General features: G+C 37.3%; 1 protein-coding gene across 5 annotated transcripts in view; it reads left to right on the top strand.

The window, feature by feature from the left end:
• CNOT4 (CCR4-NOT transcription complex subunit 4) overlaps positions 1-13,607 on the top strand; it is an 82,750-nt gene that overhangs the window by 65,546 nt on the left and 3,597 nt on the right. For all 5 annotated transcript variants that reach the window (XM_066549856.1, XM_066549858.1, XM_066549854.1 and 2 more), the window contains one exon: positions 125-622. In XM_066549856.1, the coding sequence (XP_066405953.1) occupies positions 125-622 (498 nt within the window). The remainder of the gene's footprint in view (positions 1-124; positions 623-13,607) is intronic.

Below are 13,607 nucleotides of genomic sequence, written 5' to 3'. Positions count from 1 at the left end.
GGGAACATAAAGTAGTATTATATGGAAGATGAAAGACCACAGTCAGATACACAGGCTGAAACTTTCATATGGAAAAATGATTTCTAACAATTGTTCTAAATCCTGTTCCTTTCTTCTCCAACAGAAACTATACCAGTATCCTCCTCCACAGACTGGCAAGCAGCTTTTGGGTTTGGTTCCTCCAAACAGCAAGAGGACGACTTAGGGTTTGATCCCTTTGACATCACCCGCAAAGCCTTAGCAGACCTGATTGAGAAGGAACTGTCAGTCCAAGACCAACCTTCCCTTTCGCCCACATCTCTTCAGAACCCTACCCCACACACTACAACTGCCAAAGGGCCAGGTTCTGGATTCCTGCATCCTGCTGCACCCACAAATGCCAACTCTCTCAGTAGCACCTTTCCAGTCATGCCACAGAGGTTTCCACAGTTTCAACAGCATCGAGCAGTTTACAACTCCTTCAATTTTCCAGGCCAAGCAGCTCGCTATCCTTGGATGGCCTTCCCACGCAATAGCATCATGCACTTGAACCACACAGCAAATCCCACCTCAAATAGTAATTTCTTGGACTTGAATCTCCCACCACAACACAGCACAGGTCTGGGAGGGATCCCTATATCAGGTAGGTGAATAGGGACACCGATGAATATGACTTAATTCATACTCTCAGCTTCTCTGAGTTAGAACAGGAAAAGGAAATAGCCAGCAACAAGCAGTAGACTGTTATCTCTTGACTGTTGTACTAGATTATGAACAGAGGGAGGAATATTGTTTTAAATAGGTCCTTTGTATTAAAAAAAAAACAAAACAACTAACTGGATATTTAGCCTTGTAAATGTTGAGCTTTATAAGGAAGGTGGAGTATTATGTGCCCGCTTAATATTGTGCCAAAGCAGATTGGTATTTTGGTTCTTCAGTCTTGCCAGACTGGCTTTACTTAAGAATAGGCCCTGGAAGTGCATTGTGACTTTCATGTTGGCATGCAGGTGTTGACCAGAGTTCTTAAAGTCGTGCAAAACATTGTAATGATGGTAATTTGTGCCAGATGTCTTGGCTGGGTCGTTCCCTCTTGCGTATAACTGAATGGCTGCACAGTAAAACATTTAGTGCTGTTCATTTCTGTACTTCAGATGGCCTTAATATTATGCTAATCTTCACTGAATGGGTGCTTCCAATGTGTGTAAGAGGATTCATCCTGATTCTGAGGGCCTTGATGTTGGAGAAAAATAAATGTGAAGTCAGGCCGGTTTAGGCTGCCCTGAGTGGATTAATAGGCTCTTGCATTTAACATAACAACTAAGAAGCTAATTGTAACAATAATTGTCTTGATTAAAAATTTACTTCTGGGGTTTGAAGTTCTTCCATACTTCCAATTTAGCTTGTCCTAAACAAATTCTTTTCTTGTAACAAGGGAAAAAATTGTATTACATGAATAATGAACTGCAGGTAGAAAGTCTCCGTTAGCTCTTTGTAGCCTTGAGGGGGAGAAAACTTCTCCTTGAGATGTTGCCAGTATTATTTTCTTTTCATGGATTTTAGAAGTACTAACTTTACTATAAGAAAATGACCTAGGAAAAAGTTAGTGGGTTTTTTTGTGCTCTAGTACAAGGACTAATTTTGGCTGTTACTTTGCTGTACTTGCTCCTCTTTGAAGGCTTTTTGCAGCTACTGTACTGTTGAGGGGTCTTTAGGCTGATACAAATATAAACATAGTCCATACTGCTAGTGCAAGTAATTCAAAACTCTTTACACTGGCAACAGCAAAGTTTTAAGCCTGAAATGACTGATATTGGTTGCACAAAAAAAGTTGTTTCTGGCATGGAGTAACAAAGTATAGCATCCATAGCTGCACTGTTGCTCTCTTTCCCCTAAACTACATACAATTTTCAGAAAAACAACAGGACATCACTTTTCAACTCCACCAGTCAGTTGTAAAAACTGCTACTTTGAGGGGTCAGTAAAAAGACTATCTTATGACTTGGGGGTCCAGAAAAATCCTTTAATGTTGAAAAAGATCTGTTCAGGTTGATTTCAGGTTTGCAAAAATATTGCATTATTTTAATTTTAGTTAGCAGTTTGAAAGTGGAACTTTTTGTGTTTGTAGGAGATTTGTAGATTTTTTTTCAACTTTTGAAAAGCACCTTGTATGGTACTGGTTGATGCACAGCCCAGGCCATGTGCTTCCCCCCTATGTTTTCAGGTAGCAGAATTGATATTTAAGTATGTCCCTTTTTTGTATGCAACTGCTACAACCAATTAATCCAAAAATATTTTCGGCAAATATTGTGCTAAAACCACAATAAACATCTGCTGTGTTAACCATGGAAAGTTCTTTATGTTGGTTTTAATCTCTTGTTATAGAAAACATTGTTAGTCGACTGGCTGACAATTAGATAGCTGTTGCTGCAGTGCAAACACTTCTCAGCTGATATACGTCAGCTTTGATATATCTTGAAAAAAGGATATTTTGCACAAGGATGGATTACTCCTTTTTCCTGCTGCCAGAAATCAGCTGAAGTCTCAGTTCTGGTTTAGTTTGCTGGGTTATGAGCTTATATTATTTATATTTATTTTAGTGCTCTACCTGCTTCAGAAGTACAAATAATTTGAAAGTCAGGAGATGACCTCATAGCTCTTTTCTTGTGTGCTGACTTGATAGTTTCCGGGTTTTTTGGTATTTTTTTTTAATCTGCATCTAGAGTACAGGTCTCTCAATGAATCCCTTTTATTTTCTGTTTGAAAAAAATAATTCCTGTTCTTTGTTTGTTTTTAATCTATCAGTAGCAAGTATTTAATTACTGAATTTTCCTAGTTTTCTCGTAATTTACAGATACATCTATCTGGTGGGGTTGGGGAAAGAAAGTGATATCCAAGTACAGAGACCTCATGTGTATAAGACTTTATCATACCCTAGCTGACCTGCTAGAAAGGCAGTGCATATCATAACAGCTGTTTAGCAGTATGGAACAGTTAGTTGTAGTGGACACCTAACTTGAACCAAGAGAAGTTCCTTTCTCTTGGTTCTTTTGTTAGTCCATATTAGGATGTTTTAGTCAATGTTACTAGCTTGGCTGGTCCAGATATAACAGGAAAAGAAACCAAGTGTAGGTGAAACTTTGCATTCTGTCTTGTAGCAGAGACCCTCTACTGCTGTAAAAGCCACATGTTCTTTAAGGTCTTTGATCACAGGTTTTTACAGGATTATAAATTCTTAAAGTAGCTAATACTGGACCAGTTACTGGTATAAAAAAAGGGATGGGAACAGGGACATGATTCTGTGTGTGCTTGCTCTATTTAATCAACCCTTTTGAAGCTTTTTTTAATGTCAAAACAAGCAGATCTAATAACTTCTATAAATTCATATGTTAGCATAGTATTTTCTAGGCTTTCTAAATTTGAATTTGAGTTGGTTTCACTAGGCGTATTTGTGGTATAGAAGCTTGTATTAAGAAAATGGTATCTTGTAAACTGCTGCTGTTTCTACTTTAGACATTATTATTCACATGAATTTGAAATGCTCCTGTGTGACATGTTAAATGTAATTTGCTGAAACTGCCTTTTGTTTGAGCTGTGCTGTGTTCATAAACTCACAGCTTCAGGCAGGTCTGTTCTGTGATGTACCCAACTGAAATAGAGGAACACAGGCACTACCTACATTTCATTTTTTTTTTTTAATTAAGGTCTCACTTAAAAATAATTTCTATATGGAATTTGGTTGCTTATTTCTTAGAGGAAGTAGTTAATTATTAACTAATTCAGCGGTTTCCAGTGAAATGACACAATGACACATGATTGACTTCATAGATTTATTATGCATGTATTTGAATGTGTCATGCTCATCAGGCATACATTTGTCCCCAACCCATAGTTAAATGAACTTTTTGATTGATTGATTCCCAGAGTAACTCTTTTTTCCTTCCCTCAGTGTATCATTTTTCCAACTGTAGCAGATGTTTCATCTTGTCATTTTCAGGGACAATTTAAGCTTATTGCTGTTCTCTGGAGTGGGATGGATTAGATGGTTTACTATGAAATTATAAATGTGTAACTCTGCTTCAGGAGAAAAGTCCAGTGACTTCTTCATGGACACTGTGATTCTTGCTGCAAGCAATCTTACCCTAGATTGTATGCAAGCCACCCTGAGAGTATTGGCCAGCAGCTATTCTTTGTTCTGCAGATAATGCCAAGGGAAGGATTGATTTACTAGCAGCAGTGTGGGTGGGTGTGTGCCTTTATTTTTATTTTACTATAAGATAACAGGAAACTCTTTGTCGTTTGATAGCTAGTACACTATCATCTTTGCTACCCTGCTGCCTGGTGGTGTGTTCAAAAATAATAGGTATAATATGGGATCATAGAATAAGATAGGATTCAGATTAAGTGTCTTTTGGGACATATGTGCACAAAATGAGATTTAGACATATTAATTTGAAAATAGTGAATTCAAGAAATAAAATCATATATTTATGAGTGGTTGGTACTCATTGATTTTGTTACATAGAAGTACAGTTACAAACTCACAGAGTTAAAAGGATTAGGAAAAAGTTGAAAATGGTTAGTCCACATTCCCCATCAGTTCTATGCAAGATGAAGTACTTGACATTTTAAAACACTGGCTATTACTTCATTTTGTAATTTCATAATTACCCTGAATGTAAAACCTAATTGTAAGCTCTATGTAGACCAGAATAATGAGGTAGTTTGGACTCTTCCAAGACTACTCCTACACCTACACCCCTGTGTATATTCTTCCCAAAAAAAAAAAATCATTGAAGCCCCGGAGTTGGAAGGGACCCACCAGGATCATCAAGTCCAATTTCTGACTCTAACATTTAGGGCAGCCTAAATGTTATATGTCTCAAAGCTTTCTCCAAATGCTTGTTGAACAGAGACAATTTATGTATATCATATATTAAAAATCTAAATAGAGGAAAGAGTCAAGTGGACACAGACAGATATGAAGCATAAAGAATTTAACCTTATTTAGGATGGGGAAAAATATTTTATTCATTGTCTTTGAAGATAGCCATTGTAAAAAGTTCATCAAGATATTTTAACTATGCAGCTGACTGATACAGGAGCTGCCATAGGATATTTCAGAACATGGGGGTTGAATGTTATAAGTCTGTGTAGTAGAATATAATGAAGAATCAAAATTTCATTTTCTCAAGACCTTTTAGTTTTGATGTTGTGGCTTATATCTGATGAATATGTATATCCTTATTGATTGATATTATGTATATTTAAAGATGAGACTTAATAAATGAGTAGGCAACTCTAATAATTTTGGGTGTCCCCCAGCAGTGTCTGTGGTAGTGGTGTTGCATTCCTTATCCAGACACAGATTAGCATGCATGTCTTCATGTCATGGCTGCATTTAGGTTTTTGTGAAGCAGTAGCTGCTAGCAGGGAGGACAAAGCAATGACAGTTTTATTAAGAAGGTCCAACATCTTCCCACCTAAAGTACTGAGCTCTTCCATTTCTGACCTATTTAAGGTGTTGCATCTTCTGCTGCTTTAAATTTTCTGGTCTCTATGCTCTCCAGCCGTTGATTTGCCTTGAACATCAAATCCTTTCTTGACTAATGCTACCTTTTAGACAAGATTTTAGTAAAACAAGGCAAGATCCCTATATGTTGGCTGTGGTCATATTACTTAAAGACTATTTACAGCACGAAAAAGGATGACATATCAGAGTAAAGGTTAACATGTTTTCCCTTTAATACTAAGATTCCTTGTCTGACTTGCTATTTTCCCATAACATAATTGCATTTCCATTTGAGAGACATATTTTTTTATTTGGTCTTTGTTTTTTTGTCTCCTCTCCTTGGGTTGTTTCTATTTAGTGAAAACAGACAGACGCATACTCCAAGCCTTGTTTTATACAGTCTTGGACGGAAACAGAGAATTTGTGGCATAGGAGCTGACATTGTCCTGTGGTCTCAGGATAATGATTTGATACAGGGTTTTGGGTGTGTTCTGCTACTGTGCCTTTTCAAAAGAGGGTTTGGGCTATGTGGTATGGCTGTCGAAGTCAGCATGCTGTAAAAATTCTCCAAGTGCTGTGTAAAAAAGGCATTTGATCCCACACCCTAGCAACAAGAATGTGACTTAAACAGTGGCACTTCACATCCCTTTATTTGGATGCCATGGTAAAACATTTTCCTATACTTTTCCTCTTGACCTGACATTATATGAAAGCCTTAATGCCTGTTTTAAGTACTTGTTTCCTTACTCTTAACAGTGAGAGAGGCATTAGTCAATTATTTTTCTGTCCTAATCTTTTTAAGAAGACCGCTTGCTCACTTGGTGTTCTTCCTTGGTCTTTGACTTTCCAACACCAGCTGGACAGAAAGCATGGCAGCTGAATGTCATCTTTTCTCTGCCCCCTGGCTAGATCTATGCCTGCCTGAAGTCTTTCTGATTAGGGGTAAATATTGAAAATAGGAAATCTGGTGAACATTTTAGCTGATACAGCTAATAGTTGTAGGTGCCACATGTGGCATTCCCAAAGGCTTGTCTCTTTTCCAGAGTGCAGAGCAGCTGCTCTCAGAAGTAGATGTATTGCCCTGTTAATAGGGTCACTCCTCATTTGAAACTGCTTTGAAATTGTAAAATGAAAAGTACCTTCTGTAAACAGCCCTCAGCTATTTACATTATTGCTTCTACTGATTCTTGTATATCCTGGTTTCCTCAACAAAAATGACTGTTAGTACAGCCTTTGCTATTGAACATTTTGTTCTTTTCATCAGTCCTTTTGCTCACAGCACCCTTTTTTTTTCCCATGGAGGTCCTTAGTCCTCCATCCTTCCTCTTCAGGAGATGCTTTGTATCTGTGTGTATCCCCACCTTGAAATTCATTCTCCTTTTATTTCCCATCATAACTAATTTTCTGTTTCATTGATGAAGAAGTGTTCAGCACAATATGGAATTAATCCATTTTGAAAATAAACTTTTGGCTTGCTCATTTCTGTTTATCTGGAGGAGTTTAATATTTTTTTCTTATGCATCCAGGTTTAACCTAAATAAAATGGAAGTGGAATTTCAGATTAATTTCTAAAACATTAAATCAGTGTCAAGATCGAAATCCGCTGTGGATATTCCTTTTCTTAGCTCTGGTGTCTTGTCCCTAACTCCCATTCACTTCCTAAATTGACTACAAAGGCCTGGCTTCCTTGGTGTAATCTTCTCATGGTCTCTGAGAGAACTTCATCCACAGCACCTGTCCTTTAAGTCCTGCTATTTCTCCATCTGTTCCAAACTCTCATCTTGCATCTTCCTTCCAGTGCTTTTTCAATGCTAATACTGCAACTGTTTTCTAAATCCTGTTGAACCTTTTTTTCTGTGATTATATAGGTGATACTGTTTCAAAATAGACTTGATACATAAATATCTGTCTTGATCTCTAGCTTGGCTTTAAGATCTTACAATTTTTTTTAAATCTTTGATTGCAAGATTTTAGGCATGACGGTGAAAGACTGGCATCCTGCCTTTTTTTGGGTAGCAAGATGCCTATTTTTAAGTGTGTAATTTTATTTTGGAAGAAGAATATGTATGTGACAAAGAAAAAAGTGGAAGAAAAATCCTCCAATTTGGCTGCAATGTATCAGAGGAGTGACTAATCACATTAACTCTACTACATTTGAAATAAACATGGGGTTGGCTGAAATAGGTGGCCTGAGTAGCTGACTCAGTCTGCATTCTGGACTGTTAGTCCTGTCAGCATTTTTGGTAACTTTCCAGAAACAGGGAGAAACAAGCAGACAGGAATTTTTTCACATCAAATTTCATTACTGTTTTTGTCTGTAGTAGTGTCACCAATAGAGCTTCAGCTACACTAGATGTTGGCTTTTGTCTGGGTCTTAGGGATGGAAGACTGCATTTATTGTTAATAGAACCTCTTTAGGACTGGTTCACCAAAACATAGAAAGGCTGTTTCCTTTCACAGGTAACTGGTAAGATATTGGGATGGCTCTGCAGTAGTGTAAGAAGCAGTTTTGTTGTCTTATGTGTCTCCTTCCTCCAGCAGGCAGGTGCTTAGCCTTGGGATGTTGTGTTCTCTGAGATGCTTTTCTGAAGTCACTTCAAAATATGCATTAGGTCACTGGCCTGAGTTAAAAGGTGCAACTGTCTTAGTGATGTTAAAAACATGGCATTTTCCTTTTAAAGACTGGAAAGTGAGTGCACTTGGCACTGCCACCTCAGTGTCTAACAAAAGGCTGTGCCTTGGCATGGACCTGAAACTTTGGCTCTTTCTTGGTCTAATTAACAAAATGCCAGTAATGATGCATTTCAGCAAAAAGTACAAATAATTCTAAGGCTTTTTGCATAAACTCTTTCAAAGTGCTTCCGCTTGAAAAACAACTGAGAGAGCAAATATAATCTTTTAAAAAATTGTATTGGGGAGGAGCATAAATGAATCCTGAAGGAATAGCAACTGAAAGAGCAGCTTTGCAAATAGTGTTTCTCCTCCCAGTACTGCCAAATCACATTTGAGGACAAAAAAAAATTTTTTCCCATCCCTTGCCATCTCTTGGTTTCTTCTACACAGCGTCATTTGAACTTCATCTTGTCCTCAGAGGAATTATTTTAAAAAACCTATTTAAAAAATAGGTCACTTCTATTAGAAGACAGCATCTAGTAATCAGAATGAATTTCATGTCATGGAAGGTGACAACTTGGCTTTCTTGCAGTTTATCTAATTTTCCCACAGAATTATTGAAATAATCTACAAATACATATCAGCCTTAATTGTTTGCAGATGTGGGAAGATTAGAAATGAGTTTATCGTTTGCCAGAGTATACTTTCATTGTGCTACTGCTGGTCTCACAGTCTGAAGTCAGAGGGTTGGTGGATTGGTTGGATATTCCTGGAATCCAGAATCTCTGTAACATGTTAGGTGCTTGGTAATTGTTACTATAGCTTTGAAGATCTCAGTTTTTTCTTTGCAGTTTCTAGTTACTGCATTGCCCATAGGGCAAATTTCAAATATTTTGGTTTTATTTACGTATGTATCCATCTGTGTACCCACAAGTATATTTGTACACGTGGGCTTTTCTTTTGAAGTCAAAGTTTGTTCTATTGACAAACGGGGTAACCTGGTGAGATTGAACTCTGATGCATGATACGAGAGGAAGCAGTTTAGGTTAAAATGAACTTGATTTCCCAGATTAATGGAATTACATGCTTTCTGAGCTTTTTAATCAAACTGTTCTGTGTGTAGGATTCAAGTATCTATTTCATTTGTTTCAATATCTTAAGTCTTTGTGCACTTAGTTTAGATTTATGGTAATAGTAAAGGTTATCAGCAGCAAACCTATTTTCTTATGGAGTCAGTAATAAAAAATGTGGGATGCTCTGGAAACATTTTCTAGGAAGTCAATCATGTTTTTCTAAGCAACTTGGAATCTTAATTTAAAATTTGCTTATAGATGGAAATTGGGTCGCTGGCTGCTATAATTATGGTTTGGTCTCTTGAGCTGTGGTAAGTGTAAGTCAATCACAAGAACTCTCCAGAATACTTGGTGTAACACAGCTTTTCTCAAGCCTAATAAAATTCTGACACTGTACATGCAAGCAAATATGAGTCTTCTTACTGTCCCCATATTAATGTTGTAGAAGGAATTTCCTCAGAAAATAAATGACATTTTCTGACTCGTAACATTGACGTAGTCACAGAATGATAAAATTTTGTACTGTCAGATCATCATCAAAAATCATTTAGAAAATCTTATATTCCCCCTTTAAGTGTATAGTTTAGAATTAGTATATTATACTTGATAGTTTGGCTAACTGGCAAGTTAAGTTGCAGTTGGATTTATTTGACATTGAAAAATAGTTTGCTTCTGTTTACGTGGCTGTCTTTTAAATTGAGTGGAATTACTATAACCATGGAAATCAATATGGAATAGAGGTAAAATGTGCTTTATTTGCAGTATTTTAAAGCTGTGGGTAGTCTGGTGTCTCTTGTCTACCAAGGCCAATTTTGTAGGTGTGTGTATGTACATAAACTGGATGTACATGTGCTCTTTTGTTTCCCCAGCTCTTGGAGCTCGTGACTGCAAGACTTTCACTTGACATTCACACTGTGAAATGGCTCTTAAAAATCTGGGTTTTGTGAATTGTTGATTTCTTTCTCATGTGCAGACAATGTTTGTGAGGCTTTTGATGGTTCACTGCAAACAGCTTTACCTTCTTGTGCTCCTCTCTCTTCATGTCTCTGTAATATGATGAAGTGGCTACTTGTATTCCTGATGGGCAGCACTGCTGTTTAAATGTGGACAATTTCCCTCTTCTCTAATCTGCCAGTAACATTCTTAAGTCTCTGTGCATGGATGAAACTTCATTTTTTGGTTTATGCATTGTAAGATTTCTAGGAGTCATAGATATAGAGAGTCAGTGGAGCTGAGAGAGAAATCCTTACGGTCACAGATGTTTAAATGGGATTTTATTTGTGATTTAAATAATTTCATGAGCAAACAAGCTTATTACTCATACTGAAGTGAAACTGATATAGTTCTTACAATAACTGTTTGGTTGATGTTTAAATATACAACTTTTGAATGAAAAGCTTTTGAGTTTATGTAATGTGATGGTCATAATTTCTTTTTTGGATGTGATAAATTGTCCTGTCTTTCTCTCTCCCCTTCAAAGGGAAGTATTGGACAATTTTTTCGAAATAGAAATACAGTGGAAAGTTATTTTGAGATCAAAATAGAGAAGTCCCAGTCACTTCTCAGAATAGGGCAATAGGCTGTTTTAGGGAAAGCACTTAAAATCTCTAAACATGGTAGCACAAGGCAGAGCCTGGGATCAGAGATGTCACTTGAAAGGGTATGTTTCTCTGGTGGCCCCATTTGTTTCTAACTGAGTTGAAAGACTCTTGGTGAACTCCTGGTGGTCCTTCCTGTTCTTTTTTTTCTCTCATTTTACTTTGGCTTCAAAATTTGTTGTACAGTGTCTTTGAAGATTTCCCAAGGCCCTTTTTACAGACAGGTTGTTGAAATAGCTATTCTATTACTGAATACACCTTGGTAGTCTCTTTGCTTCTTTTGTTGCCATTCTTTGCAGTCTGGTATGTCACATAGGCCAGAAGTTTATTTTTCTCTCATATGATGATTTCCTCTGATTTTATTTTGCTTATTTGACTACCTTCTGTAGTTGACACACTGTGTGTCTTGGTCACACATATGACATACTGATGGGTTCTTTAAAAATAAATAGTTGCAACCAAGATTTGCAGCACTGTTTGCTTTTTAGTGGGACTAGAATATTTAGTACTTGGAGTGAAGGTATTTAATGTTTTTACTCAATTAGCATGAAAATAGGCTTTTGTAATGGCTTGGAATGCAAGTTAGGTAGAGCAAAGAAATGCTCTTGCTTTACCTGTAATGTAACAGTCTTGTGATTTTTCCTATTGGTTATTTACTTAAGCATGTACTGGGTGAATTTTGCTTTGGATTTTACCATAGGCTTGTGTCAAAACTGGGGCAATGATTTGAAGTTGTCTAGTCACGGGGGAATATTCATTTTAGTGGGCTTGTCTCACACCAAGAAAACTGGCAGTTGTGCTATCCCATCAATGTAAAAGATTGAGTGTGTCAGTGTCACCAAAGTGGCACAGCCAAATTTGAAACACCTTTGGGTCTTCATTGCAGTGTCATTGCCAGAATTTTGGAAGTCACAGAACAGCCTGTATCAGTGCAGCAGACACTTGTGCAAACATCTTCAGAAGTACTGATTATGTGCAACAGAACAGTATTCTGGCTTGGCCATTAATCCTCTTTATGGCCTCTCCCCCAAATACACACTGCTTTGCCTGCTTTGAAGGAAGAGTGTTAAGGCATTGCAGTAGAGAATGAGGTAAAACTACTTGACTGTCTGGTGGGATGTGATAATGGGGCCATGATTTTATTTAGAAATTCATTAAGTGACTAGTTTTATACAAATTAATGTTCAGGCTTCTCAGAATGTATTCTTTTTCTTAAGTTAACTTCAAATGTTTTTTTATTTAGATTGGATGGACAAGATGCATTTGTGATGCTTTTTCTTTCTTTTCTCATTCTAAAACAGTGGTTGACTTTGCAAATTTTACATACAAGTGCTTTTATTTCACATTAACATACAGCCTCAGAGGAAAATTTCAGTGCTAGAAGTGTGGATCTGTTGACCCCTGTAAACACAAGTTTCCACTGGACCGGACAGGATTATGAAATGTACATTGAAGGAAGACCAGAGTGCAGGCTGTGTGTTTGAGAATGTTTTTCATGTAAATAGTTCTGCTTTCAGTATGCTTCACCAGGTTATTCTGTGTTTTGGGAGACAAAGGGCATGAGGGGAGGAATCTCATATTTATCTTAGTTTATAAAACACTTTCTTTGCTGTCATATGGGGTTTACCCTGTTTTCTTCTGTGTTTTCCCACTATCAGTGGGCATGCTGCTTTAAGCCTTTTAAGATTAGCCTGTGGAAGGAGACAGCATTTTTACTCAAGAGAGGGAAACTGTTGTATTGGTTCTGACACCCCTAGGTTGTTCACACCCCTAGATTGTAATGTCCAACTGTAAGGTCTGCTAATAGTCAGAAAATTACTTCTTCCAACCAGTTAACTTTAGAAATAGGGAAAGATAATATGCAAATGCCCATTTAAATACATCTGTATTAACTGAGAACTAGCTTTTTCTCATTTTTACCTATGGTCCTAGCTTCATCATGAAGCATAGACATATTTAACAGGAAGAACAAACCAGCTGATGGATGAGTAATGATTTCTGAAGAAATGGTTTTCATTCAGTTAGTAGAAGTAACTTCTGTCTCTTCGGTAGATTTGCATTTTCGCTTAGGCTGTTTAAAACGTGCCAGAATTCAGCAAAGAGGTGCTTGGGTGTTTTTTTTTTTTTGTGTCAGGGGCCAGTGTTTTTGTCCTGGCTTGCCTTGAAGCCTCACAAGCACACCTGTTTGGGAAAGACAATAAATTTTTTGTAATTCTCTATTTTGTCACTTGTATACCTAGGAGCACAAGATTTTATCAAACTGACTTTCTCATAGATAGCAAACAACACCATTTTGGTAGGTACTGTATCCTTTTAGGCCTTTCATCTCTTGACTTCTGTGAATCCAAGTAGATTTTGTTCAGACAGTTGAGGTAAAGAACAGTCTTCCTCAGTTTATTATTTCCTGTTGTTTTGTGTTAGAGAGGGTACCCAGCAGTGGTGCACTATGCCTGCCTCAGACAGCAGTGTTTCCTCACCACAAAGTGCCAGCCTTTTCCATTTCATAAGAGTCTTGTATCTAAACACTTGCTAGCTTTCTTGACCCTTATGTGTGCTGTATTATGTCTTTTTTACATGGAGAATAACATGACAAAAACATACATATTTTCTTAGCCCAAGGAGACCTAATGCCCTATGACATTAATTTTCCTATCCTGTTCCTTATAACATCCTGCAGACTTTGTCTTAGTCTTCCTTGATGACATGTTGCTGGTAGTTTACCACAGGTTCATTTTCTTGCACAAGAGCTTTGAGGGCGTGTTGGAGGTTAGTAAAGTTCGTGACTGAGACCTTTCCAGATCCCCAGCTCACAGGTGTTGAGATGAGTATGTTTGC

Source organism: Molothrus aeneus, chromosome 5 (genome assembly GCF_037042795.1).
Source record: "Molothrus aeneus isolate 106 chromosome 5, BPBGC_Maene_1.0, whole genome shotgun sequence".
In the NCBI taxonomy this organism is placed as follows: Eukaryota; Metazoa; Chordata; class Aves; order Passeriformes; family Icteridae; genus Molothrus; species Molothrus aeneus.
Note: the sequence above shows the minus strand (reverse complement) of the source record. Positions and strands in the feature narration are given on the sequence as shown.